Genomic DNA, 25,167 nt, shown 5'->3' with positions numbered 1-25,167 from the left:
AAACAAAGAGTGAAAAACCTGTGTAAGATAAAATTCACATCTGCTGCAATAAGAAATTCATCTTGTGGAGAAACTGGTTCTGACTTTCTGCTAGAAGCAGAACCAAGAAAATCTGAATCATCCAGCCATTAAAAAGATGTCTGGAGTTCTGGAGTGAGCATTGCAACTGTTGGACAAGACTGATATTATTTGGACGCTTTTTTTTTTTTTTAAGCTAACACATGATTAATGGTCTTTTCCATCCATTGTATGGTGATTTCCGTATTGTGTTGACTATTGTACTTAAAAGTGTGGTTTAGGTCCTTCAAATATGAAATTATGAAATTCATAGCAGGTTTCAAACTATGGCAGAAAGAAATACTGCTGAGTTTTCTTTCCTTTAAAGGCTTTATATCACAAAGGAAATGAAACCCTATGGTTGCCACTATGTGCATTGATTTGCAAAATAACTACAACTGACTGTTTCTCCTGTAACTAACTGTTCCCAGCTGTTGTTTCACATTCCAAATTTTATGAGTATTTTTACTGGCAATGGGGAATATTTTTAAGACTGCAGGATAAGGCATCCATTTATTTTACATAAAATGTTCTGTTTATCTTTTCTGATCATTCTGCATGTGGAAATATTGCATATGTTTCTAAAATGAAAATTTTGCAATTACAGTTGCAGAGAGTGAAAAATAACCATTTTCCGAACTATTGTATTAGTGCTGATATTTAAATCAGATTGGGTTTCAAAATTGTCTTTGTTATTGTAGCTGGTTTTGCAGGAAAGAAATGCTAAAGATATTTTATGTTCTTTCTGTTCACATGAAGAATCCTGACTTTAGTACAGAAGAAAAAGAAGCCCTTATTAATAAATCCATGTCATAAAAATTGAAAAAAGCATATACTAGATGTATGTTGCTTATTTTTCAGTGGAACTTACTCATATTGTAATCCCAGTTTATTGTTACCTGTTGTGCCCTCCTTTAGTTGCACTGAGATATTTCAGGCTTTTTCTCATCCAGCTTGTGTGCGTTGCTGTTTTGCAAGCAAGCCTTTATAACACATAGTTTATAGACAAAATGTCTGTCTACAGAGTTTCCTGGATTCCCTCTAAGATGTGGTTTAACTCATTGATTTCATTAATTTCATTGTGTTTTATCAATTATGTATGAGGGTAGAACTGTCTTTGGGTTAATTTCCTTTCTGTTTTTCTTCCTCTCCATTTCATCTGTTTTCTTTGCACCAGTAGAAGATTTCTTGTTGTGCTTGGACTGACACCAGTACCTTCCACACTCTTGTCTCAAGGTCAAGCGTATCTGAGGTTCTTGTGGCTGCAGCAGAGCTGTCCCTGTGCCGTAAGGCTCTTCAGGTGCCACCTTCCATCCCAGGCTCTGCTTTTAGTGACTTTCCAAGTTGGACTTTTTACCATGTTATAACAACACTGTCAAATACCACCAGAATTGCAGCAAAGTAGTTATTATCCCAAAGTCATATTGAAAGAAAAGTAGCTAGTACTTCACAAGATACAGATGTTTTGGCTTTTTTTTTTTTTTGACCAAAATACGGTCCATTTACCAAAATACTTCTGGTGAATAGTGTATATTACCCAAAATGTATGGTGGTGTTTTGGGTTTTTTCCACTTGAAAGCTTTTCATAAACGCATTGAGTTTAGCAAACAGTTTTGGAGGAAGAGGAAAAAAATTGGAATATGTTGCACAAAAATAGGGGAAGGAGGTCACCTTTCCTGGTCTTGCACTAATGTAGATTTCAGAAGTTTAACTCTTGCTTCTGTGGGGAAATGTACACTTTCCAGGTGATGGGTGGGTTCAAGCATGGATTTAAACAGAAAACTAAAGTTTTGCTTGGAAGAATACTCCGATAGCATTTTTTTTTCCCCTTGAGTCTGTTACATTGCTGCTACTGTGGAGTGAAAGGGTTTCTATCACATAACTAGTAATTTCTGAAAAGCTTTCCAAGCCTCTTGTCTGAGAACTAACTCTGGTTTTGTACTCTCCTCCATTTCCTATAGTAGGTGTCTCAGACCACAAAGATTTTTTTACTTTTCTTATGGGCAAACTTATCTTACATCTTGTTCACATCTGCGAGATGACCTTAATCTTCCAGAGCTTTGTCAGATTAATATTTCACCAGCACTGGATTTGTATTGTTTTATTTTTTTGGGTTTTTAAACTGAGCTGAGCTCCTGGAGTGCAGCGGAGTCTAACCTGCCTCTGGACCCCGTGCCTATTTTGCAGAACAAGGAAAAGATTTCTTTTGATTGCCAAAATGATCAGATATAGTGAGTTAGGTTTGTCACAATGCATCCGTCTGGAGTGTCTGTGTGGGCAGCAATCATACCAACACAGCTTTTGGGGAGAGCGTTTATTGAGGAAGATGATGTGACAAACCTTTCCAGTTGCTGTGAGTGGCCGCTCCAGACATGGCTGGCTCCCCAGAGTAGGCCTTCACCCTGTGGCATTGGCTCCAGAGTAAACAGTGCTCTGCAGGCTGTCCTTGCTTTTCGCTGCCAAAGTTTCCCTATTGAGACAGGGAGTTAAAAATAAATGCATTCATTTCTTTATATGCTTTGGCTTAAGATACTATAAACAGAAAGATTATTCTAAGATCAAATGTATTTAGGCCGTTCACAGGACAGCATGTGAAGGCAAGGCCTATTTTAAGGCAGAAGAATATTCAGTAGTAGCCATTTTACTTTTTTTTTTTTTTTTCTTCTCTCCTATTGCTAGAATGATTCATCCTGTTATTCACTGTGGGTGTGTTAATTGCCACATTGTAAGAGTAGTGCCATCTCCTTAAGGTGAATCTAAGAGAGTAGGACTGCTACATGCAGGGTATTAGCAATTTCTTGAGAGGAAGTGTCAGCAACAAAAGATAGTCTCTTCCAGTGTGTTTCAAAAGTTGAGCTCTGTAGTGGAAAGTATGTTCTGATGTTAAAACTAGCGTTTATACTTAAGGCTCATCATTGATTTGATTATTAAGTATTATCAACTTGTAAGTTGGTTTATATTGTAGGTAAGTCCTGCCTATCCAGGGAAACTTAGAAAGCTGATGACTGCATTTTTTGACAGAAATGGCAAGACTAGAAAATAAGAAAAAAGCAGTTTAATAAGTGTTTATCGTCTCTAGGAATGAACAGCATTAGTTTCTTGTATATTTGAGAATTTTGACCTAATAAGATTTATTGTTTAGAGATGATTAAATGAGGTGAAGAACTATGCAGATCTGATTTTTTGGGTTTTTTGTTTTGTTTTACACTTTAATTTGCAGTATAGGTAACATAGCCCACAGGCTGTTACATAAGGTTATTTTATAATTACACCACTCCAGTGTGCATTTTAAGATTATCCCAGTACAGAAAAGCACTTGGATGTGATTAAATGCTTCATTGAATTGAAACTTCACTAGATGTTGTACTCTGAGGACAGAGCTGTAAAAAGGCCATCTGAAACTCAGTTTCTTCTGTGCAATTTGCCAGTGTAGCTCAGAGCAGCCTCTGGGACCTGCGGGTTCTTTTTTGTTGACCGTAGATGACTGAGGCATAGAGAGTGCTGCCTACATCAGTTTGCTACAGCAGCAAAAAATCCCGCCACAGCCTGGGCCAGAGTTTGTCTTCAGTGTAGCAGTCAAGAGCAAAAGTGAGGACCTGTACTTATCTGTGCACCAAATCTTTCGTCTGAACACAAAGTGAACATTTTAAGTGGTACTCTTCCCTAATATTCTGAAAGTAGTTATTCTTAAAATATTTTTTTTGCAAAGTACAATACCTGTGGGTGAAAAAAGGAAGTACTGCTGACTTTTTAAATGTGTATTTCATTGAATACATATTGGTACAGTTCCAAAGAGTATATTTTCTAACAAGATGGGTTTTCAGTAGAAGAGTGTCAGATTGACGTGCTGAAGTGATCTTTTACATTAAGGGAAGAATAAAATCTCTGTTAAATGTTACTCCAGTTTTTGTTGCTAAATATATAGACATGTAGTTTTTCCCTTAAAGTTGGAGGAAGTATTTTTTCACTCAATGCAGGAACTGTCCCAGATATTTTAAGTAAAACACTTCAAAATGGAACATTGTGGCAGGAAAAAAAGGTGTGCGGGAAGATGCTAGTGTAGTCAAGCATGGAGTGGGAGGCTTTTTAGGGGAGAGCTGTCATTCAAGGTCTCAGTATTTTGTGATGCCGTGATTATATCTGTTAAGAAAACATCAGGATTTTCTCCTGCAGCTGTTAGCCTTTGGAACTGTGGCTTGGAGGGGGACTCATGGTGAGTGCTCATACACTTTCAGTCCCATTTACCACAGAGGCTTACACAGTATTACTTCCTTGCTCTTGGGCCTGGAGAAACAGGGCTGTGGAATAGCTTGAAGGAATCTATTATGTAACAGTAATAATAATCACTGAAAATAAAATCTCATGAAGAGCAGTAAAATCTTATAAAAGATCAACTGACTTAGCAGATCTCCACTGCTACTCAGAGCTCAGTACTGGAAGTGGCTGCCTTGTGCGTCTGAATTATTTCCTTTCCTTGTGGGTGGACTCAGATTGCTGTTGTGTCCTGTGCTAATAATTCTCTCTTGAGTTCCCAAATTCAGTTTATTATAGGATGCATTTTGTTACATCCCTGTGACAGTGTGGTGTTTTCATGGGGTTGGTGTGTGGAGTTGAGCAACTGGATACAGCTTCTTCACAGCCAGTTGGTAAGCTCCTAGGGCAGGGGTCCTCAAACTTTTTAACCAGGGGCTGGCACGCGGATGAAGTGGCAGGCAGTCATCTGCGGCTGCTTGGTTTCCCCCCCCAACCCCCTGTGGGGTGGGGGTGGGTGGGTTTTGTAAATACCGGGGGGCCGGATTGAGGACCCTGGGGGGCCGTATGTGGCCTGTGGGCTGTAGTTTGAGGACTCCTGTCCTAGGGTGTCAGGGATTTGTTCTAGTAATGATTAATAAAAGCTAGAGGAGCTGGTGTCAGTGTTGGTATTAATCCAGAAGAGCGTGCAGTTCCTCATCTGCCCTGTGGAATATACGTTCAGTTTATTAACCTTTTCTTTTCCTTCTGAAATACTTAGTGCTGGCCCTTTCCTGTTTTGAACAAGTTTCTAATGATGGTTTTGATATCAAGTAAAAGCAATGTACCTAATGTATGAGATCACTGAAAATGGCAGTGACTGTCAAATCAGAATGTCTTGTGCTCTGATCCTGTATTATGTTAGAGTCCTTACAAATTTTTTTCCTATATATATATACACTTAAAAAATACACTGAAAGGACTTAACTGAGAGTGTTGAGTTAGAAGATGCTTTTGCACCCCTTGTTTGACCCAGTCATGTATATACATCATGATACAGTCTTCAATTACACACATCCACAATAATTTGTCCACCAAGTCCTGCTGTATTCAGTGCACAAAATAGATGATCTGCATTTAATGAACAGCTATTCAATAGCTTGTTCCCTTCTTGTTGTTTGATTTGTGGCCCTAGGCCTTATTTACAACATGTTGTTCAAACCTCCCTTTGAAGACAAAATTATTATTCCCTTGGGGGCTCATCTATAGGGCTCATCTATAGTGCTCATCAAAGTAATATCCAGAGTGTTGAAGAAATAATGAATTGTCATTACATTTCTGTTAAGTGAAAAGACACAATTATTTCTATTGAATAGATAGGATGCTGAAAGAGATAAATGATGTGCAAGTTTTTGCTGTGTTTGGAGCCTTAGCTCAGGAAAATGGACACTTCTGTTATTCAGTGTGTTCCAGCTCATGGATTGAAGTTATAAACAGTCCTTCTGACTTTGATTACACCTGGAGTTTTTAACCCTTTGAAGACAAGCTCACAAGATCTCTGATAAGCATCCAGAAAATGAGAAAACTCTCTGTGAACAGCTAGTTTTTAAGCATCTGTCTTGTATGAAGTATGATGTCAGGGACAGATGTAGCAGCATGAACCCTGTTATCTGGTGTGAAGCTCAGTTGCCCTAGCTGTGAAGCCACCATCTTGTTTCTAGTCCTACAGTGCCCTACACCATGTCTTCCAATTTCTCTGAAAACATCTGCAAATCAGGTAACAGATGCCCTCACCCTGTATCTCTTTGATACTGTGGTGTAGTTATCTAAGCCCTGACTGAGCCAGGTGGTTCTAGTGAAATAACAGATATGCAATGATGTGATTAGACTGTGTAATGCATTAATACAGGTAGAATTAAGGTTACACGAGTACTATTGCTATTTACGTTTCCTTACTTCTAGAACAGTAGACAACTATCTGCTCTTTCTTAGTAGTAGCAGCAGTAGCTTCATGCTCTGTAGGTCAGCTGCTACATAATTTGTCTAAAGAGTTTCAAACCATTTGCTGATTATAGACCTTGACATTTTATGTCATCCCTGTTGTGTGTGCCCCCCCAGCCCCACCTTGGAGGACACTAGCCTTTAGGAAGCACTGACTGCTTGGTCTGTTTTTCCCCTTTTCAACTTCACAGTAGTTTCTCTGCTCCTCCTGTGCCACTGGTGCCATTCCCAGATTCGTCCCTGGTTCTGCTGCCCCAGTATTGGCAATCCTGTTACCCTCTTTGTACTTCTTAATCTGAAGCATGTGGATGTTAAATCTTTAACAGCTGAACTCTTTCAGATGAACATTTCAAGTTCATCTTGAGAGACGCTGTATAAAAAAGCCTCCTTAAATCACAAAGGTGGAAATTTGATCAGAATATTTTACAAGAAAATAAAAACAGTACCTAGCAAGAGAAGGCTGTATATAATAATAATAATTACCAGCTATACCTATAATAAGTTCAATTGTAGAGGCTCATTTGAGTACCTGGCAGGAAAAAAACCCATTGTTCTTTATTTTATTACATTCTGTTGAAAATATGACACAGCTCTCTTGCAGTTTGTGCAAGTTAAATGATACAAGATACTGTATTTTATAGAACCCATGACAGAAACATTTATTCTAATTTTCTTCTATAACTGATCTAAGATTTCATTTCTGGTAATCTTTAAGTTGCCAGATGAACACAAAAGCCTCAATTCCTTTACTCCAAAATAAAACATAACTTAAGAATTACCCAAAGAATATAAATTCAAGGCATAGGAGAAGAATGCTTCTAGCTAGAAAGTGTTCATGGTAAGTGTCTGGTTACTATAGCAATCGCCATGGAGCACGTGACCAGCATGATAATTGCAAGGTTCTTAAGAGCCTTTTCTCTTGCATAAGTTTCATGTCCTCTAAACAGAGGTGTTATGTGAGGTCACATACACTCAATTGTAACTACCAGATGGATGGATAATGCAAACGATCAATTTGCAGCTCCCACTGGGCAGAAAATGATGCGTTCAGTTCATAGATTTTAATTGGTTTGATATACAGCATGCTACAAGTGCAGAGAATTTCATCTCCACAGCCTATAACGTTTTTTAAATCTGCATTTTGACCATCAGTTTGTCTGTCAGTCTTTGCTGCGTACATGTTTTATGGAGCGCTTCAAACTATGCAGACAATCACAAGTCTGCAAAACTTGGCTGATAATTATAATGCAGATAATGCTAGAAATACTGTGTACTCCCAGCAAATAGGAGGTGTTAATATTGAAGGACAAAGTAACCTAGTGTTTCATTAAAATAACCAATTGTTTTAAAGTTAAATCTTTTAGACAATTGCTTTATTTTTCTAGTGAGTTTGGTGGCTTGACATGAATGCAGTCTTTCTAGCAAAAAAAAAAAAGATAGTGTCAAATTTGTGTACTTTATTACTTTTTAATGGGTATTTGAATAGGTAGTCTGAGATTTATTCCAGCATATAGCACTGCTGATTTGACTTTCATCAGTATTTAAAGGCTGTTGAGAATCACATCTAGAAAATCTTAAATATTGATAGTTCTTTTGCCACTTCCATGGAATGACACTTTTCTAGAGGATAGAAGCAACAAGGGATAGAGCCAAGTGATTAAAAATATATATATACACACACATTTTAAACACATATACAAGTTGTTGACAGCATCAAACTCAGATGTGAAATTTTCACAATTTGGAAATACCTTTGAAAGAACCACCTTTTCTGTAATACATATTTTCAGTATTACTGTGCATCATCAACTATGGTATATTTGACTGATGATAAGACCTTACTACATGTTGTTGCTTTACACAAGAACACACAGATGGGTATCATCTTTGTTTTGAGATTGCTAACAACAGATACTCAGCTGGGGAAATGAGTCACCCAAGTGTATTTGCTACAGGAATATTTGCTGTCTTTCTGCTGTGTGGAAACCAGCTATGACAGGCGTTTGTGCTGTGCCAGTGTTAGGGGGCTGGAGGAAATGAAGAAAGTGCCTACTCCAACCTGGTGTAGGGAAAGAGGCTTGGTTCTCACTGCTGTCCGCCGCCAGGGTGCTGAAGTCAGAAACAAGGAGTAAAATGGAGCTGGGATTTTTTTATTACTTTATTGGGTTTCCTTTTCAAACACGATTTATTAATAGAATGGAACAAGAAGTCAGATATATTTCTTGGAAGATGGCTTTGTATATCTTGGCCATCTTACTGTCGTGAGAAGATTCCTTACCAGGGCAATTATAACTGTGCAACATAAATCCAGATTAAAGACAGACCACTTTGTCACATATTTGAGATGCAAAATCTGTAACATGCCAATATTTCTTAAACACGGTATAACAGATGATTTTAAATGGAAAACTATGACGCATTGTTGGAGGAATCTGCTTTTTAGGAGGTTACAGCCAGAATTAGTAGAAACAAACAGACCCACGTCTTTGGTCACTGTGCCTTTTTTGTTTGTTGTTTGGTTTGTTTTTTTTTTTTTTAAAAAAAAAAAAAACAACAAACCACTTGGTAAGTTATAGTTTGGGCAAGAACCTCGACTTATCATAATGATTGTTCATCTTTTTGTCTTCCTTGGCCCCACCCTCAGCTAGGTAGAAGAAAAAAATAGGGCTGTGTCCAGCATGTTGCTTGAAGTAGCAAACATTTGGAATGGGAGGTTCTGCTCAGGTCCCTTAATGGAGCCGTCTGGATTCTCAGCAGGTTGGGGACCCTCCGGTACTGTACCTCAGGTTTCTGTTTTGAGCCCTACTTGGATTGACTATTGCTGTGTGCCCTCAATCAGACACAGGTAGCCAAGGGTTCATGGCCATACGGTTAATCTGCTCAGGGTCTGTCACCAGTAGTCATTGACAGGTGGCTCAACCATTGGCCTTTCATTGTAGTCCTTCTTCTATGCTGACAATTAGAAGATATGCTGGGGAAGATGAAATTAAAATTGATGTGAATTGACTAGTTAAATAGTTTTATTGTTTCATCCCCTCTGTCAAGAGATTAATCCTTTCATACCAAGGAGCACATAGAATTGAGTGAAGAAATTAGATTGTATCCAGTTTGAATTAAACAAAGTAATAATAATCTTCTGTGGTCTCTGAGTCTAAAGTTTTGCATATTAAAAGCCCTGCCTGCTACTTGCATAAGGACAATTGTTATATTAGTGGGAGATATTTTTGTGTTTAAATGGTAAAGGTTGGCTAGGCTGTATTAAGTTAAAGAACTAATATCAGGGCCAGGATTTCACTCAGAAATTGACACAGAGTAAATTATGGCGGGGGGGGGGGGGGGGGGGGGAGGGAGTGCCTGCCAGTAAAAAGGAATATTTTGGTTATCTGTTGAGCAGGATAAAAATATTTCTTTTGGTCTTTTTGGTTTTTTCCTTGCTTGCATCTTTGTTTCTCTGCTACTGATTCTGTTTGTGCTCCTTTCATTGAGGAGGAAACAAATAGAGATCAGTTACATAACTGCATAAAAAGTCTCATTTCTGTGATGTGTGTTATTTAATTTCATCATCATAAAAATTGTTTGGTCAGACTTTTTGGTGTAATTAACTAAATGCACACATTAACTCTTTCCTATTAGAGTTTGGTTTAATGATTTCAGTGGTAAACCGTAGCTGACTTTTTCATCCACCTCTCATTCACTCTACTGTTCTTCTCTTATCAGAGTGGGACAGATGGAAGCTGAGGGTTCAGCTCAAGGTAACCAGCAGAAACTCCTGTAGGGGCAAGTCGATAAAATCCCAGATGATTGTCTGTGGCATACAGCTGAACAGATACAGAGCACTTAGTGCACATGATATTTAGAGGATTTTTAAGGGTTTTTTTTGTGGGTTTTTTTTTTTTTTTGGGGGGGGGGGGTTGTCTTGTTGGTGGTTTTTTAATGTTTAATGCTAAAAATTAGGAGCAGTTGACAAAATATAGGTGTCACCATTTTAAGAATGACAATGTTTGCATTACTCAACTGGAACATCTGAGTATTTTAATGCCTTTAATGAATACCAAAAGCAAAGCACTCTTCAAACAGCTGCAGAATCAATGCTCTGTATTTGTAGTGTCACAGAACGGTTGAGGGGGAGAAGGGGTCTCTGGAGATCATCTAGTTTGATCCCTGTCTCAGATCAGAGTCAGCTAGGGCAGGTTGCTCTATTTCTAAGGATGAGAATTCATAGTCTATCTAGATAATCTGTTCCTTAACATTTAAAAGTTTGGTGTTTTTTTTCACCCACTCCTTCAGTTTAAATGGAATTTCTTTGGTTTGTGCCGGTTGTCTTTTGTTCTGTCACTGGGCACCACTGAGAAGAGCAGCCTATCTCAGACTTCTTTACTGTCTCCCATCAGGTATTTGTACGTATTGATAAGATCCCTCCAGAGCCTTCAGTTTTGAAAATGTGGAACATGAAAATGTTCTGACTTAAGGATTATTATTGTATAGATAGCACAAGTGCAGAATATGAAGTAGGGTCAAGGTGTAGAAAGAGGTCCTAGTTTAACTATAAGTTGAGTTTCTAGTTTCTGTTGTTTGTTGTAATGGTGGGATTTTAAACATCTTGAATGGATCTGCTGCTGTTGGATTCGGTGGGAACACAGCCGGCCTTGTAGGATTAAGTTTTTCAATTGTGGAAGTAACCAGAAATGATATCATAAGGATTGACTCCAGAAAAAGGTGATTTTCTACTAGGAAAGCATGACTTCTGTGACAGAAAAGGGGATGCTAATGACTGTCGGTGTAGACGTGCCTGAGCTAGTTGTAAGTCTGGTAGCTTACACAGCTGCAGTGATCCAACTGCATCATCACAGAACTCAGTGCAGGCTAGTGTCATCTGCCCACAGTTGTAAAAAGAACATTTTTCTTTGGCTTTGGTTTACATTTGTCTACATGAGTGTGTTTGGGAGTGAGGGTCCTAGATCTGGAAAACACCCAAGCAGAACTCAGTAATGAAACCCTTTCAACTGCCTGCACTTATCAAAATTAAAGGGATTCATTTAATACTGCTGCCATTACTGCTAATGTGCTACAAGAAGCTTATGGCAATGCTTGCAGAGAGACTGGCCAGCACTTTGCTGAAGAACTTTAAAGGAGTTGCTTCATGCTTTTGTTGCATAACTTCTTTTCAGCTCCATAAAGTACATTTAAGCTGGGATGGAATGTCTTCATCACATCTGTATGAAGGGAGGTAATTGTATGTTGTTAACTGGAATGTGATTCAGATGTTGGGTGGATTAAGACACTTGAGCTAAGCCTGGACTTCGGTGTAATGAATACAGGCCTCAAAACAACGTAACTGACAGGATATATCCGTGGGAAGTTTCCACATGCTAATCTACCTGATCATCTCGACCCTCATTCATGGAAACTGCCTGATCATAAATTACTAGCCAGTTATCCTGCACTAGGGGTTGATAGGTGCAAGTTGGAGATATGATATTCCTTTTATAAACTGATGAGGGGCAATTACATATGTGACTGCAGCCCTCTGTTTCAAACGAGTTAAAAATTATTTCCTATGTAGTTCCCTATATTAGAAGTTTGGTTATGTCTACATTTTATTTTTCCAGGTAAGAAATTTTGCTTTGCAAAGGAAATGCAATTCACATTCTATAATATTTTTTCCTAACTGCTTTAAATGACAAAGAATGCCTTCAGCAGTCTCGAATATTTAGAACTTACTAGTATGTTTGGCCATTTCTTTGAGACAGTTCTGTGGTTATTATACCTGAGCTGGTGCAGTTGTTAGACCTATTGTCAATTCACACCAGCTGTGATTCCCTGCTTGGTTAGGTAAGGCTGATTAGGTTTCATGCTGGATTTCTGGGATGGTGGGAAACAGAGAGCAGTGATATGTTGTTACTGAGCAAGAACATTTGTTTCCTTTGATTACACCTAAAACTGTGTTGCCAAAGGTGAATGCCTAGGATTTGAGGACATGACCTAAGAGCAGTTAAGGTTAACGAGGTTGTCATCCTTCAGTAGAATTGTACCTGTGAGTTTGTGATGGCTATGTAGCTCTTGTCAATAAGTATTTAAGATACTTGTCACAATAGGCTTTTCCAGTATTTTGTTTGTGGGCGCTGTTGCACCACCATACACTTGATTTTGCAGGGAGTGGTGTGGCAGTGCAACTCTCATGTACTGATAGACAAAAAGAAAAAGATCAGGTGAGAAATACGCAGCTTCTCGATGGACAATTACAGGCTGGTTACTTTAACATAAGGGATACTACTGTGCTTGCAGTTTAGCTTTCTAGCTACCTGCTGCTTAATTCCCTTTATATTTTAACTGTGGCACGGATTTAGGTGAAGATGGTGTACTAAGAACTACAAAACTTACATAATGGAACTGAAAATCCTTAAACTGTGTCTTCCTCACTTCTTCCTCACACTTTACAGCCTGCAATTAGCACTGGCTGCCTCCCAGGGTACTGGCCTTTTGCTACTTGTGGTGATTCCCAGTGAGTTCTTCCTTTCACGAGGCATCAAGCCTTCAATCATAACAGTCTCTCAGGAAAACCTGCTCCTTTTCTTGGATGTCATGGAATTCTCCTGCAATCCTGTTTCGTTATTCTTTTCCAGCTTGAAGACCAAACTAAACATAGAATTAAAGAAGTAGTAGCAAGTCCCATCTCTTCTAGGGACGGAAGGAAAAGCACTGGGTTTGGCTGAGTGAGATACTGTGTTCTTCATCCCATTTACAGTACTGTGCCATCACCTCGGAGTTTTCAGAACAGTCATGTGTGACTTAAGTTGTCTTTGTATTTACATTCAGAAATATCAGTGGTTTGGTTTTTTTAATTTAATTTTGCAAGAAACATTATTTTAAGAATCATAAATAAATCATCGCCACATCAACAATCTGCCTTAACCCAAGGATCAGTTCTTAGTGGGATTAAACAAATGTTCAACAGAGAATGTGAAAGGCTTAGTTTTGCACAAACAAATTTGTACAAAATTTGACTAAAACGTGAAAGGGGAGGTAACCTCTTTCTTTAAAAACAACATTTGTGCGCGGAGTAGGTTTCTTTGTAATTTAGAAGAAAACCCACATCTTTACAGGTTTCACAAATGATTTCCATCAATGTCTGACACTGATAAAAAATGACTGTTGTATGTCTTCCCCAAAATACTTGCTGTGACTGTGACTGCAGCTCTAATTATGGTGTAACAGATGCAGTGTTGTATAGCACCCGCCTTCAAGATTTGTAGCTCCCTTTACTTTTAAATGAGTTATTTCTCTTTGTAGTGTAGAACTTACTACTGCTAGCAGTAACAAAGAAATCACTTTTAAAGTAAAAAAAAAAAATAAAAAAAATAAAAAAATAGGGAGTGTCAGATTGTTACACTGCTTACATTGTTTTTGTGCTGCAGATGTTCATTGTGTTAGCAGCCAGCGTGATCGTGGGAGAGCGTATTCATGCCTCGTTGGGTCCTTTCCACTTTCTCCAACTTCTCCTCTGCTGAGTAAGCAGTTAAAGTGACTTTTTTCTTTTGTTCCCCAGCCTTGCTACTGTTCAGGCAGGAGGGCAAGTTACTTGGCTGTTTTGTTTGGTTATAAGTGGAATGGTACTTTCTTTTTAACACGTTACCCAGAAGAAAAGAGAATACATTTGTGATTCTCACATGCATTTACATGTGACTGTTGCTGCGTTGTTCTCTCAAAACAAGGAGGGGGTTATTTATTTTAGTAGTACAAACTATTGCCTTATGCTGTGCCAATCACGCTGCCATTGTTTTAATACTGACAGTGAATCATCTCTTAGACGTTACAGTTGCAGCCAGATGCCTCGGTGGTGTGTATGGGTTTCAGGATGAGGAGGGCAACACCTTGGGCCACAGGGATGTCTGGGAAGTGCTGTCTTTCCTTCTCAGAGCGCAGCCAGGTCCGGAGAACCACTGGTTGACTTCTCAAGGGCTGTTCTGTCACATCTGAGGAAGGAGGACTCAACCCTTTCTTCATAGAAATACTTTCTGTTCAGAGCATCCTCTCTCCACAAATCTTTGTTTCTTGGGTCCTCCATTAAAATAAAGCAATTAATGAACCTCTGCTCAACAAGTGTGCCGAGCCAGGGCCGCCTGGCCTGTGATGTTCATTCTTTCTGGCAGATGAAATGGAAGCGCGTAGTGTGCTTCTTTGAACAAGACTTTCAGCTTCGGGGAGCTTGTTTTGAGTGGGGAGACACAAACTGGGCAGATGCCCCAGCCCTGGCACCGCTCAGGGTCAGGAGCGAGGGGGTTCTGAGCAACCTGACGGAGGGGAGGACCCCTCCCTGCTCCTGGCGGGGGGTCGGACAGGGTGACATGCCGTGGCCACCCAGCCCATGCTGGGCTGCTGACAGCGCTGCCCCCTCCCCGGCACCCGGGGGGCGGCCCTCGCCGCGCTCCGGGAGGGGCCGCGCCGCCGCCCCCCGCCCCGCCGGGCGTCCCCGGGGGTCCGCGGGGCACCGCCCCGCCGCCGCCGCTGCTGCCACGGCAACGCCGCTGCGCCCGCCCCCGGCGGGTCCCACCCTCGGCAGGGGCTGGGCGGCTGGAGGCGTCCATGGCACGGCTCGGCGCCGGCAGTGCCGCTCGGTAGGATGAACGAGGAGGCAGCCCAGAAGAGCGACGGCGGGGAGAAGTGCAACGGCGGCAACCAGAGGCGGAAAAGACCCAAGAAGGTGGGGCCGGGCGGCGGCGCGGGCTGGGGCCGCGGCTCTCGCCCCCCGCGCCGGGCAGCACAGGGGTGGGGGGGAGCGCAGATGGAGGGGCGCGGGGCGCGGCACCTCGCACGGAGCCAAGGTGTGCGGCGGGCCCGGGGGGCTTTAGTGCTGGTGGTGGCAGCTGGCTCGGCAGCCAACCTGCTGGCACTCCGCAAGCGAGGGGGATCTCCCGCTCTGGACGTTGCTTCACCATCTAATTCAGTTATCGCAACGTTATCGGAGGGTTGTCTCTTGCTTTTTTCTTTTCCCCTTTCTCCTTTTCCCCTCTGGGGAAACAGCTCTCTGTTTTGTTCAGGGGAAGTTGGTTTCATTAGGCAGCCGGTGCCTCTCGCTGCGGATTTCCCTGTGCTCCCCTTAAGAAAGAGGGCAGTTTGTTTTGGCAGAAGAAATATAAAACCTGCACATGATGGTGTGGACTTGTGTGCTTCTGTCACTTTTTCTATAAGCAATACAGATGCAGGTTTATAAATCTTTAGTTTACTTTTCCAGAAATGTTTCTTAGATTGGCTTATGAACAATCCTAGGGAAATCCGTTGCCGGCTTTTGTACCACCTCTGGTAATTCAGTGATGCTAATGAAAAATAATGGGGTAAAAATGTGACTTGTCCAGCCACACCCAGTTTCCAGGGGACTTTCTCTGTGTGTCCAGTCTCTGTCATAAATGGTTGATTTGCAAGGCATGGTGTGCCCGCTGCTTCAGCCCCCTGCTTGAAGGAATTTCTTTTAAATGGCTTTAATTGTAGGCAACTATGTATTTTTGTTTGGGTTTTGTCTCCCCTTTAAGAGGAAAGATGTCTGTGCTTCTGCATAATTATGACATAAACTGCTTTACAGTTATCACCCTCCCCCCTTTTTTTAAGATTAATTGGTGTAATGTGAGTTACCCACTGAATTATGTGGGACTATTGCAGGATGAGGTGAAATTTAATCCAAACAGGGTATATTCACTGATGAATTCTTCAGTCCCTTATTTTGCATAGAATTTGCATCTTAATCAACGTTGGTGTATGAGCAAGACAAATCGCTACACATGGAAATAATTCATAGAGCTGCAAACAGACACTTATTCAGGGACTTTTGCAAGGGTTTTGACCTGGTGAAGAGAAGCTCTTTTGCAATAGGTGACACTATTAGGCCCCATTTTATCGCAGAGGGAAGATTCTGTACATATAACCATAAGGGCATGAGATAATCCAGTCTAAGCAAGAAATTGAACAAAAACATCCTCACCCCACCCCATTGTGCCTGGAATATTGCCTGGATCTCCACACAGTGGGGGATTTTATATAGCATGTTGGCCTTACATTTAAGCACAGACAAGCAGCAGAAGGAATATCTGCTTCATCTTGCTTCTGAATTTGAAAGGTTTATTTGTGTGAGTATGTAAAGCCATACGAAGAAGCAAAAATCAAATTATCAAGTGCATAGCCAGGGTTTTAATTTGGCTGCTAGATAACCTGGGAACATTATTGTATTAGGGGAGAGGTTTTGAAGATGAAGGAGTCAAAGTGGGTGTTTCCATTTCTTCTTTTTTATCCATGTATACATGGTTTCTTGCTTTGCTATTGTTTTTGAAGTAGCCCAGAGCCTTTCAAGGTTGAAACACAAGTATGTGCCAGTGCTGCCAAATGAGTGCTTAGAAAGCATCTCTTACATTGAGTCTCTGTATTCGGAGTCTTCCAAGAGCTGATGTACCTCCATTTTTCAAAAACTTATTAAATGTTTGGGTATCTTTTTCAAGTTATTTTTTACAACTAGAAAATACTAATTGGGTGTTTTTGATTGACAAATGTAAACCACAGAATTCTTAATTGCTCAGTTTGGATGCAATAGATGTTGGTGCCTCAGGTCTGGTGTTGGATTAGCTCTCATGAAGCTTTATCCTTGGTTTGATTTCACGAACAAATACAGCTCCAGGCTTTAATATTCGTTTTTAACTTCTAAGAATTATTTTCTTAAAACCTAAAAATAGGTAATTTTTTTTATAAGAAAGAGACACAGTGAATAGCTAAGAGTACAAGAATTCCAGAATGAATTCCCCTGTTTTGACTTGGTAGACACAATTTTGGGAACAGAGATGGAAGTGCCATGTGCAAGACCTCCAAAATCAAAAGTAATATAGCCTCTTTTCAGGTCCTGAACTACTTCTGCTGAACGAAGCTGCATTGCGCCATCCAACATGCCCTCTATCTGTTCTGTGGAAGTTGATCCCTTTTATGTGGATAATTAAATATTAATTGAGGCAGATGAGTTTGATCTATGTATTTATTGGGAGAGACAGAGAGAAACGCATCTCGGATACAGCATTCAGCTGGATATTCTATATTCCAGGAGGGTATCCTAGCTATGAAACAATGTAGGTTTTTCTCTAATTTTCAGCAGTACCCCAGGTTTTTGTTTTTAAATGCACATGCACTTCAAAATGAAAGGGCTTCAGTTTCATCCTAATACAGGATGTCAAAACCCAAAACTTTTGTAAAACGGAGAAAATTACTGTCCACCTAATATTAAATTTAGTGCTTGTGGTGATGTTTGACTTTGTGCATGCTGGTGAGTTAGTGGGCTGCCTTATTAGGTTTGTGACTCCAGTGGTAGGGTTACATCTGGATTTCCTGTGGTATTTCACCTCCATGTAACTGGGGTGTGATGAAACTTGTGTTCTTGGAAAAATCATGCTAAATTTCTGTGTTCATACAGTTCTAGTGTCGGAGAGCACAGGATGCGTTCTGCTGGAGGCAGAAGTGAACAGAATGGCCTCATTCTGTTGCTGGTGTAACTGCATGGAAACCCAAGGAGAGTAACGTGTGTTGGTCCTCTCATCTTGGTAGCCAACATACCACTTGTGTTGAAGGAATAGCATCGCAAGTGAATACGAATTTATGGTACTTCATTTTTTTGAGGCCTCCTTCAGCATTTTGCCAAGTATATTGTGAAGTGTCCAAATACCAAATGCTTATAATTCCTCTCAAGGATTTTTTTTTTTTCATTATAGAGCGTTTCAGATTTAAACCAACTACTATCAGTCATCATGTAGAAAATGAAGTGTATTCATATACCTAGAACTAAAAACTGATGGGAAAGAGTTTTCCAGAAACCACAGGTTCTTACTCCACTGATCATAAAGCACATGCCATTGATGGATCAATGAAAACCAATCCATTTTAGCTTATTGTAGGTTTCCAGTCTTGTCACTTGTATTCTTTAAGGGAAATTAAAAGCTTGGAGTCAAGCTTGTACTATAAAAGGCTTTGGGGAAATTGTAATGCTGATTTAAAGGAAGAGAAATAATACTTCTTTTCCTAACCCTAAGCATTATCTCCTATTTTAAATGTATCTATGGAAAAAAATAAGTTGGATGTATTAGGTGAGGTATTTCCAGTGGAAGCTCTATACTAGCTAATGAAATGATTACAGTGTGCAAGCTAATGCTTTTAATTAATTTTGGTTACTTAAGACTATTCATTCCATGCATAAGGTAATTGAGACCCATTCTGGAATACAAGCAATACCTGCGTTCAAGAACAAGAGTCCAAATGTGCTAAGAAGAGAGAGCCTGTCTTAGGCAAAAACTACAAGAGCTTTGCTTTGGTAGGCTAAAGCAAAAGGCTATCTGAGGGCAAAAGGAAGTGAGGCTCTTCAGCAACCTTCTAAATAGGTTTAATCAGGTAAAGAGCCTTCAAGAGAAACTTGATTAATTATCAATGAGATGTGATTTCTTTAATGTATCACTGGACTGGATTCAACTGTCCCTCCACTTCCATGTTCCTGTATTTTCAACTGTCGTTTACAGTGGCGCAATAATATTACACAACAGTTCAATTGGTGGTAAATATGGCTACTTAAGTATTTTAAAATGTTTGTTTACTTGGTTATTTTACTTTTCCAGCTACTAATTTTAGTGGAAATTTGAATCCATTGTAAGAAAAATTTGAACCAGTATCCATCTCTCCTTAAAATCAGTATGGGGGTTTGTATGACGGCAGTTCCCATCTGCCGGGTGGCATTTCCTCTGAAGTGCCCTCATTTCACACTTGTGAAGTCCCACTTAGCCTTCTCTAGTTACTATTTCCCTCACTATGCCATTATTACTGGTGACAGACAAATAGCTGTGGCAACACTGAAGAGCCAACTGATATGAAACCACAGTATGCGTCCTCTTCTGAGAGAGATCACATCCTCTATCTTTAGAAGAAATATTTTCCTTCAGATGATACTCAGTAAATTGAATAGGCAGAAAGAGCTAATGACGAAAAACACAGGTTTTTTTTTCATTCAGGACTAGGCTATCTAAAAGACTTCATCGCAAAGCAGAAGCAGTAGTTATAAGTTAATCCAACTCATCAGTGTTCAATATTACTAATTTTACTCGTAACTTAGCTTCTGTAAGTCTGGAAGATTTTACTCTTCTTTCAGACGAACCGGTTTTAGAGGACTGGAACTGTTTTGATTTTAGCTGAGTTAGTCCAATTTACATGAAAATAAGGAAGCAGAGAAATGGTACTAGCGTTTGCTCTGGAAAGAAGAGAATGGATGGAGAAGACAAACTCATTTTAGGTCATAGAGGTAAGACACAGATTTTTAAAGAGACTTCTAAAGATAAAATGAGACATTTCTAAAGGCCTGCACTATGTTTCAACAAGGCTTGCACTATTGTAAATCTGATGCAACTCCACTGATATTCTTGCATTATCGAGATCAGGTTTTGCTTGTTCCCTTTGCCTTTTCTTCCAATCACATGGCTTCCAGCATGTTTTGCGTCAGGTATAAAATTAACACCATAGCTAGAAATGGCTTTGACGTATTTTTTATTCTCTCTTTCCTTACCTGTTGTCTCTAGCTTTAGTTGCTATGCGTGATGGTGACAAAAATGATGTCTGTTTATTCCATTATGAGATGAAGCACCTTACCTCTATGTTACTAGTTGCCACAAAGCAACCATCACTTTTGATGATTGCATCAGCACAATGTCCTGTGCTTCTCTCATGGCAGCCCCATGGTGGTTGACGCTCTGGAGAAATAATTTCCATTTATTTACAGCAACGAGACAGGGAAAATAATAATGGGCAACATAGCTGAACATCTGGATTATTGCATTTTGTGTTGTCGCTGTGGTTGTGTTTCTAGCATTGTAAAGTGTGTAAGATGGAGAGAACATGTGGTATTAGCCACATGACTGAACCTGGCTTTTCAAGGTCTTTATGTTCTAGTGTAACAGGATCACTTCAATCATTATTGTGCTCTGTTGTATTGACGGAATAAGCAATGAACAAGTCTTAGAATTGACACAACTACTTATAAGATTGCATTTGTTCATTGTGGGCTTTAAAGTTAATATATGTAGTGCTTTTCAGAATGTGTTATTTTATAGAGTAATAGGAATCTGCAAAGGGATGGAGTTATTTTACATTATTAGCAGATTTGTGCAAGTGCTACATTTCACATATTAAACAATGTGAAGGTAACAAGGAGGGAAATAATCTGGATAAGAGTGGTGAATTTTATACAGAACCGTGCGATGTGTTGAGCCTGCATCCGCCTGCCACGTGTTCTGGGCTCCTGATTTATCATTCTCAGCTCTTGCTCATTTTCACCAATGTTTGGCAAACATCAATTGAGTCAGAGAAGCGAGTCCCTTTTTCTCTAGCCAGCTTCCCTTTCTCCCTGCAGGATGCCTGGGGCTGTCAAGTATTGCACATACTGTATCGCATTCGCACATCTCACAGCCTCATCACGCGTTCCGGCAGGCCAGCAGTGACAGGCTGAGCTGGGCTTTCAGGCAGCAGCTTAAAGTTGCCTGTCCCGGTGCTCTGGGGACACTGGGGTCCGTGCTGGAGGCAGCCACGTGCACTCTCTCTGTCTCCCCTCCTGCAGGTTGTGCTGCAACCTGCATATGATGGAAGAGCATCTGGGAGAAGGGTTTTAGCAACAAGATAAGTTGGTGAGAGAGGCCTGATACTTATAAATATCTCTGTAGTGAATGTTCTGTTTGGTGTTCTGTAGATTTTCTTTTTGTTTTTGTTTGGTTTGCTTTTTAAAATCTTACCTATGGAGCCAAAGCTGGACCATTTCTCTCTTCAGGCAGTCTCCATTTAGTGAGATGTGTGCGTGAGGCCTGGCTATTCAGCTGACAGGAGTAGCAGTCTGGGGGGTGTATCAGCGCCTCTCACGTTCTCTACTTCTCTTACCTGCCTATCCCTATCGGAGATGCCATGGGTTTTGCAGCTCTGTGTTCCTGCCTCCACTGGGCATGCTGTGTTGCTTTAGACGGCATTTCTGCCTAGGAAATCTTTTCCATTCTGCAAATGGAGGCTGACATATGCAACACGTAGATATTTAGGCTAGACGGTGGGAGCCCTGGAGCTCTGAAATGCAAGGAACAGAGGGAGGCCAAGAAAATAATAAGATGGCTAGGGGCTCTTACATCCTCATTTATTTGCAGGAATTAATTATTGCAAAATCTTTTCTAGCTGATTAAGTGGGTTGCTTTTTTTCTCGGTGACAGAAATTGCTGAGCTAAAAGTTTGAACTTACTATTACTGTTCTTACACTGCGTAGGAATAATTATTTCCATACTTCATTTTCAGTAGAAACTTGCTGTACTGTTATTTGTTCAGTGTGATCTAAATAATTTTGCATTTTCTCATTTATTACTACTTGATTTCATTGTGCTCTGGCACCAAATACAGGAGGAAAAAAATTTTTTAGAAAGCAGATGGAGATGGGCTAGTGCTCAAGGTTCCCTCTGAGTAATTTCTAAAATTGCATGAGAGAGGCAGTGAAGTGCTTCAGATCACTTTTTTGTAAACAATTTGTAGCTGAAAATACATGTAATTAATTTTTCAAATTAATCTTTCTCTTGTAAGTGTGATTTTGGAGGATGGAAATGTAGCATTACAACTTTGCCTTTTAAACAAAAAGGCAGCACATCCTTACAGGCATTGCCAGTCAAATGTGTGGGCATTGATTAGTCTTTCCCAACCCTTCTTGAAATGGCAATGTTCCTGGAGCACACAGCAATGTAGGGAGTGAAGGTAAATGCCTACCCAATGATCTCACCTTTTCTGTGGCTGCTTCCAGCTAGCCTGCAGTTGGGTTACATGCAGGTAAACAATTCGTAGCCTGCTAGTATTTTCTCTCAGTTGAGCTCACACACACACACAGAAATTTCGTCCATGAATGAAGTGCTCTCTGGAGAACAGTCTCGGCTCCTAAGGAAATGATAGAGTAAATGGCAGTAATTGCCATTTAAAATGATTTTCTAGCTTAAACAGCGTATAGGTTTCTGCCACAGGCGAAGTATTTCAGAAGCAACTGGCTGCTTTTGTTTGTTTCATCCATTCTTGGATGGCATGCATTTATATATATATGGGATCTGAGCAAACAGAATGTATGGATTTAAATTGGCACCAGGAATGCACAGATACCTGCAACAATTTAGCTTCTTGGTAATTAAATCTGCTATTTGTTCCACTACTGGGCTTTCTTTATAAGGCAGAGTTTGGAGTATATGTCGATGTAGTTGAGGCAGTAAAGAACACCGGTGATAGTTTTGAAATACGTAAATGAACAGTGAACTGATGAAGTTTATAAGCACTTTATACCCTTCTATAGAAGATGTGATTCTGAACCTAGCTTGTTTCTTACTGTATTAAAAATTGTGCTGCTTTCCTGCGACTAAAAGACTCTGCTAGTTCCTTTTTTTAACCATTTTAGATATCTAATACATCTGGTAGCTTTCTATATCAGAGAGCAGATGTCAACATATAAATATCAAGAAACAGTGGCCGTTATTCATCATGCAAACCATTAGAAACCTCATCTGACTCTCCTGGTAGATGCATTGCTGTGATCCAATCAAAAAATGAATGAATAGGCATAAACATCAGGAGAAGCGAGCTATGGGTTGTGTATGTATGCATTTGGGTTTGTGTTGTTATGCCATATCTCAGCCTGTTTGTGCATGTTTTTTTCTGTGCATGGCAACAGAACACAGTGGGCCATAGTCTCTGCTGGATGTCAGTGTTGGTTTGTTACAGCCAGCAGCAGCTCTGCCAGCTTTCATCAGCTGAGGATCAGGGCTCTTGTTGCTGTGTACCTATGCAACAGAGCAGAGCGTGTTGAATATCAGAAAACAGAAGCGCTGGAATAGGCACAGATTTTTCCAATCAATCTATGATTCATGCTCATTAGCTTTGAAACACTGAAGAAAGACGCTTTATGAGCTGGCATTTCCATTTATGCTTTAACTGCTTTACTCACGTTGAAAAGAGAGTGATGACTACAGTATCTGCAAAAACAAGTGAAAAGAGAAAGATGGGAAATGTGTTCTGTGCCTTGTCTAAAGGTCACTGCCCTGCCAAAGACTTACTGCTCGGGTTAGAGATCATGGCCTCCCACTCAGCCACTGGAACTACTGATAGTGTGTTATTTTGTGTGAAATGCAAGTTAAACCGATGAAGCATAGAGTTATTACACATTTCCTTTGGTGCACTTCAGAGCTGGGGAGGAAAGGTGTCAGTATTCTCCCCCTGTACCTTGTGCTCCCTGCCTGAAAGATGAGCAGAGCTTTTGTTGTTGCGTTTATTTTTAATTAGCTACTTCTAACGGTGCAGAAGGTGTTTTCCAAGGAAGCCGTGGCACTTGCAGAGCTTGCAGTCAGTGTGATTGTGTTTGGAGGTAGAAGTGTGTGGAGACTTATGGCTAATTATATTTAACACCATGTATTTGTACACGCCTCTCTCCCCCCTGGTCCTCAGCCTAACTGCTTTTTTTCACAGCAACATCACCGACAGTAGCAGCAGGCGATGGCTTTCAATTGTAAAACAGCTGCCATAAACTCATTATGCACTAATGTAGACTTTAAAATGCAAGATTGTTCCTTTGCAGTGCAAGCTTAGGAGTGTGGCCCATTTGAAATATAGTTGACAGCAATTAGGATACTGATGTACAACATGCCTTTCCTAGAAATTATTGTTATAAACCAGTTGCTACCTCTGAACAGAAATAATACCGTCTGGCCCCTATATATACAGCAGTTTATACAGCAGAATGGGAGAGACGGTGGAGCTGTTTCTTTTGTGACAGTTTATGTGCTTGACTAGATCGTCAGAGAGAAAATTCTGGGTCTTTTTCACTATTGTGTACTTATTAAAAACCTTTATTTGGAACAGTATGAAAAGCACATAATTATTTGGTGCTTTTTTCTGTCTAAAATGTGATTTGTAGCAATACGAATGAAATGAGTGTGATTTACATTACTATAATGTATGGTTCAACCAACAGAGATTGGGCTGCCATTCACATAATGGGGATATTAATATACAGTAATTTTCACAAATAGCATTTTTCATCATTGTGGCTAGTATGCTTTATAGAATAAAATTGGTATTGCTGCTTTGTGCTGTAGTCATTGTTTTGCAGTGGTTTGCCTGGGGCAGCCTCAGGCGCGACTGCCAGAGCAAGGCCAGGAATCCAGCAATCCCGTTCTCCTGCCTCTCTTCCACTGCTATGGACCAGCTTCGGGGGCTTCTGTTTCCCACACCCCCACTTTTTAAAACCCCACCTCTTCTATTTGCTTTTTGTGCCCTGTCCCTTTCATCTGAAGACCTTCTGAGCCCAAGGTCTTTTCTCAGAGGTTACATGACACATTCAGGGGCTCATTCAGGCTGGTTCTAACATTAATATCTTGAGATGCGCCTTGGAAAGCAGACCTTTATCTTAGCTGCTTTCAGACAACTCATTTTTAAAGCTTGAGTCAAAGCTTGCTGGAGTTAATGGAAGGATTTCACTGAAGTAATTTTACTGCCTTCAGTAACTGACTGCCTTTTCATGGCTTTGAGATTCAGCCCATCAGGGATGAGTTGAATATTTCCTTGTTTACCCCTGACGTTTATGGCATGTAGCTACATTAATAGCTGAACCAGGGCTAATTCTCAATATAATTAGAGCTTGGATTGATACATTCTGGGGCCAAGGCTTTAATCCTTCTTTGGAAAAATTCTCCTTGTTACCTAGTGAAATTGTCTGGATGGTTGTATTGCAATACTAATGACTACCATCAGTATATATTGATGTTTGTAGGAAACATATAACACCCAGTCCATTTCCCACCTTGTGCCATAAAATTCAGCAAACAG

The 25,167-nt window shown here is 40.3% G+C and overlaps 1 protein-coding gene across 16 annotated transcripts in view; it reads left to right on the top strand.

Annotated features, from left to right (window-relative positions):
• ANK2 (ankyrin 2) overlaps nucleotides 1-25,167 on the top strand; it is a 382,411-nt gene that overhangs the window by 115,342 nt on the left and 241,902 nt on the right. For 7 of the 16 annotated variants that reach the window (XM_055711741.1, XM_055711715.1, XM_055711685.1 and 4 more), the window contains exon 1: nucleotides 14,863-14,989. The exons of 4 other annotated variants lie outside the window; for them this stretch is intronic. In XM_055711741.1, coding sequence (XP_055567716.1) covers nucleotides 14,909-14,989 — 81 coding nt within the window. In that variant the 5' untranslated portion in view covers nucleotides 14,863-14,908. Of the gene's footprint in view, nucleotides 1-14,858; nucleotides 14,990-25,167 lie in introns of those variants that run through there. 5 more of the 16 variants (XM_055711527.1, XM_055711485.1, XM_055711745.1 and 2 more) reach the window with 3 other exon arrangements.

The sequence above is a fragment of the Falco cherrug genome, chromosome 1 (genome assembly GCF_023634085.1).
Source record: "Falco cherrug isolate bFalChe1 chromosome 1, bFalChe1.pri, whole genome shotgun sequence".
Lineage (NCBI taxonomy): Eukaryota > Metazoa > Chordata > Aves > Falconiformes > Falconidae > Falco > Falco cherrug.
Note: the sequence above shows the minus strand (reverse complement) of the source record. Positions and strands in the feature narration are given on the sequence as shown.